General features: G+C 42.3%; 1 protein-coding gene across 1 annotated transcript in view; it reads left to right on the top strand.

Annotated features, from left to right (window-relative positions):
- The window catches only part of LOC106330396, a 2,677-nt gene extending 551 nt beyond the window's left edge, over nucleotides 1-2,126 (top strand). Inside the window, exon 2 of the mRNA XM_013768867.1 lies at nucleotides 601-2,126. Coding sequence (XP_013624321.1) covers nucleotides 601-2,126 — 1,526 coding nt within the window. The remainder of the gene's footprint in view (nucleotides 1-600) is intronic.
- The last annotated feature ends 907 nt before the right edge of the window (nucleotides 2,127-3,033 follow it).

Below are 3,033 nucleotides of genomic sequence, written 5' to 3'. Positions count from 1 at the left end.
AAAAGAGCTGAAGAACCCGCAAAGCTTAAATCAATAATCATCAGCCCTGAGCCTGGTGTAGACACGGAGGAACCACATCTCCCAATCCAAGATGCGCTGCCTCAAACTGAAATTGAAGAAACATTATTGGAGGTTCAAAATAAAGTAAGAAGAAGATCAAGGGGAGCACTAAAGATCAGATCACCAAGGAACAGTCCTAATATCCTTTGAGTAGCAAGTTCAAAGAAAAGGAGGATCTCTCAAATCCAAAATTCACCAGGAAGAACCAGAACTGCCAACGAAGGCTCCTCAAAAGGACAGAAGAGAGCAAACAAATCAAAGACTGTGGCCGAAAACTCCCAGAGCTCTAGAAACCCACCGATCCAGCTGATTCCATCAATTTCAAAGAAGAAGCCGAATTTTCGGGTTTCTCCTCCCCAGGTTCCTTAGCCATTCTAAGCTGGAACTGCTGTGGGATGGGAAACCCCGAAACAGTCTAGAGGCTAAAGGAGCTTCACAGAAAAAATGCTCATGATATCATCTTTCTCATGAAAACAAAGAACAACCTGGACGCGATTGCTAGAACTCTCGACTGACTGAACATTGAAAAACATCATGAAGTTCCCCCTCATAACCCTGGTGGTGGCGGTCTCCTCCTCATCTGGAAGAGTGACATTGATGTCTTTGTGTTAGTTTCGACCAATAACTACGTAGAAACAATCATCAACTACCAAGGAAACATTTTTCAAACTACCTTTGTCTACGGAGAGCCGGACCACACAAAGAGATATGCGATCTGGAATGAAATATCTAACTTGCACCCATCAAATGGAGGAACCTGGTTCTTGACGAGAGATTTCAACGAAATCATAGACAACTCCGAGAAGAATGGAGGGATAGTCAGACCGGAAGGAACCTTCTACGCCTTCAGAACCTTCTTGTCACAGGATGACCTATCCGATATTAAACACTTTGGAAACTGTTTATCGTGGAGAGGCAAGAGAAACTCACATCTGGTCCAGTGCAGACTAGATAGGGCAATGTGCAACAGTGAGTGGCCAGACCTATTTCCCTCCTGTAGAAGCCAGTACCTGAAATACGAAGCCTCAGACCATAGACCACTAATATCTTTCCTCGATACCTCACGAAGAAAGGGTACTAAGATCTTCAGATTTGATAGAAGTTTGAGAAAAAACCCTGAAGTTCAGACGTTAGTCAAGGATACCTGGAATAGTGCTTCCCGTCTCCATGTTGAAGACAAACTTGCCCTCTGTAGAAGAGCTATCTGCAGATGGAGCAAAGCCTTCTATGAAAACAGCAGGAAGACCCTCAAGATGTTGAAGACACAGTTAGACGAGGCTTTGACTAAATCCGTTCCTGATGAGGAACTAATTTTCCAACTCAACAGCCAGTTACTCCAAAACTACAAGAGAGAAGAAGAGTTTTGGCGTCAGAGAAGTAGAGAGCTATGGCTAAGTCTGGGTGATGCTAATACCAGCTACTTCCACGTTACAACTAAAGCACGACAAGCTAGAAAAAGACTTTCAGTAATGGAAGATGAAAACGGCATACCTTGGTTTGAGGAAGAACAAATATCATCAGGGATTTGCAACTTCTACAACAAGCTCTTCACCTCAACGAATTTTGATGGATCCAAAATAGTCGAAGACGCCCTCAAACCCTGCATAACACAACAGATGAATGAGAACCTTACTATGGAGCCAACACCAGCAGAGATCAAAGAGGCAACCTTTGCAATCCACCCAGGCAAAGCTCCAGGCCCTGATGGCTTCTCAGCAAGCTTTTTTTTTCAGGCATACTGGAAAGTAGTGGGTCCAGATGTGATACAAGATATCCAGGGCTTCTTCTCAACCGGTATCCTCCGAACCTCGCAAAATGAAACACTTGTGAGACTGATTCCAAAGATCAAAGGAGTAAAAAGAATGGCTGATTATAGGCCTATAGCTTTATGCAATGTTTTCTTCAAGATCATATCCAAAATGCTATCAATCAGGCTCAAACCAGTTCTGGAAACAATTATACCAGAGAACCAATCAGCATTCACATCAGGCAGAGCCATCTCAGACAATGTTCTAATAACACACGAGGTACTTCAATATCTCAAAACATCACAGGCGGAGAAATGATGTACTATTGCAGTGAAGACAGACATGTCTAAAGCCTACGACAGAGTTGAATGGAAATTTCTAACTCAAGAGATGCAACGTTTGGGATTTCATCAAAAATGGACGACATGGATCATGCAATGTGTCTCAACAGTATCATACTCATATCTAATCAACGACACATCTCAAGGATCAGCTAAACCACATAGAGGAATAAGACAAGGAGACCCTTTGTCACCTTATCTTTTCATTCTATGTGGAGAAGTTCTCTCTGGTCTATGCTCAAAAGCTGAGAAAGATGGATCTTTACCTGGAATCAAAGTCGCAAGGGGATGCCCGAGGATCAACCATCTCTTATTCGCTGATGATACAATGATCTTCTGCCAAGCAAGCGAAGAGAACTGTCTTAAACTCAATTGCATCCTTCTGCAGTATGAAGAAGCTTCTAGCCAGAAAATAAACGCAGACAAATCTTCCATCACCTTTTCCTCCAAAACTCCACCTGAAAAAAGGTTTGTGGTCAAAGGAATTTTAAAAATTTCTAAGGAAGGAGGATCAGGGAAATACCTTGGATTACCAGAACACTTCTCCAGAAGGAAACGTGACTTATTAACATCCATCGTGGATAGAATCAGACAGAGAGCAGCTACAAGATCAACGATATTTTTATCAAAGACAGGCAAACCAACTATGTTGAAGTCTGTTCTCCCCGCAATCCCCACTTACTCCGTGTCATGCTTTGAACTTCCTGCGAGTTGATAGACCATGGATTTTACCCACTTTTAGCCATGGTCTATAAGTGTTTTAATAACTAATTACTACTATATAGAGTATATTTAGAGTGTTTACAGGTTCATGTACGTTCTGGAGAAATATGGTGATTTTGGAGCCTTTTGAGGTGCAGAACTGCACAGACGTGTCAGATGTT

Source organism: Brassica oleracea, chromosome C3, assembly GCF_000695525.1.
Source record: "Brassica oleracea var. oleracea cultivar TO1000 chromosome C3, BOL, whole genome shotgun sequence".
NCBI classification, from domain to species: Eukaryota; Viridiplantae; Streptophyta; class Magnoliopsida; order Brassicales; family Brassicaceae; genus Brassica; species Brassica oleracea.
Note: the sequence above shows the minus strand (reverse complement) of the source record. Positions and strands in the feature narration are given on the sequence as shown.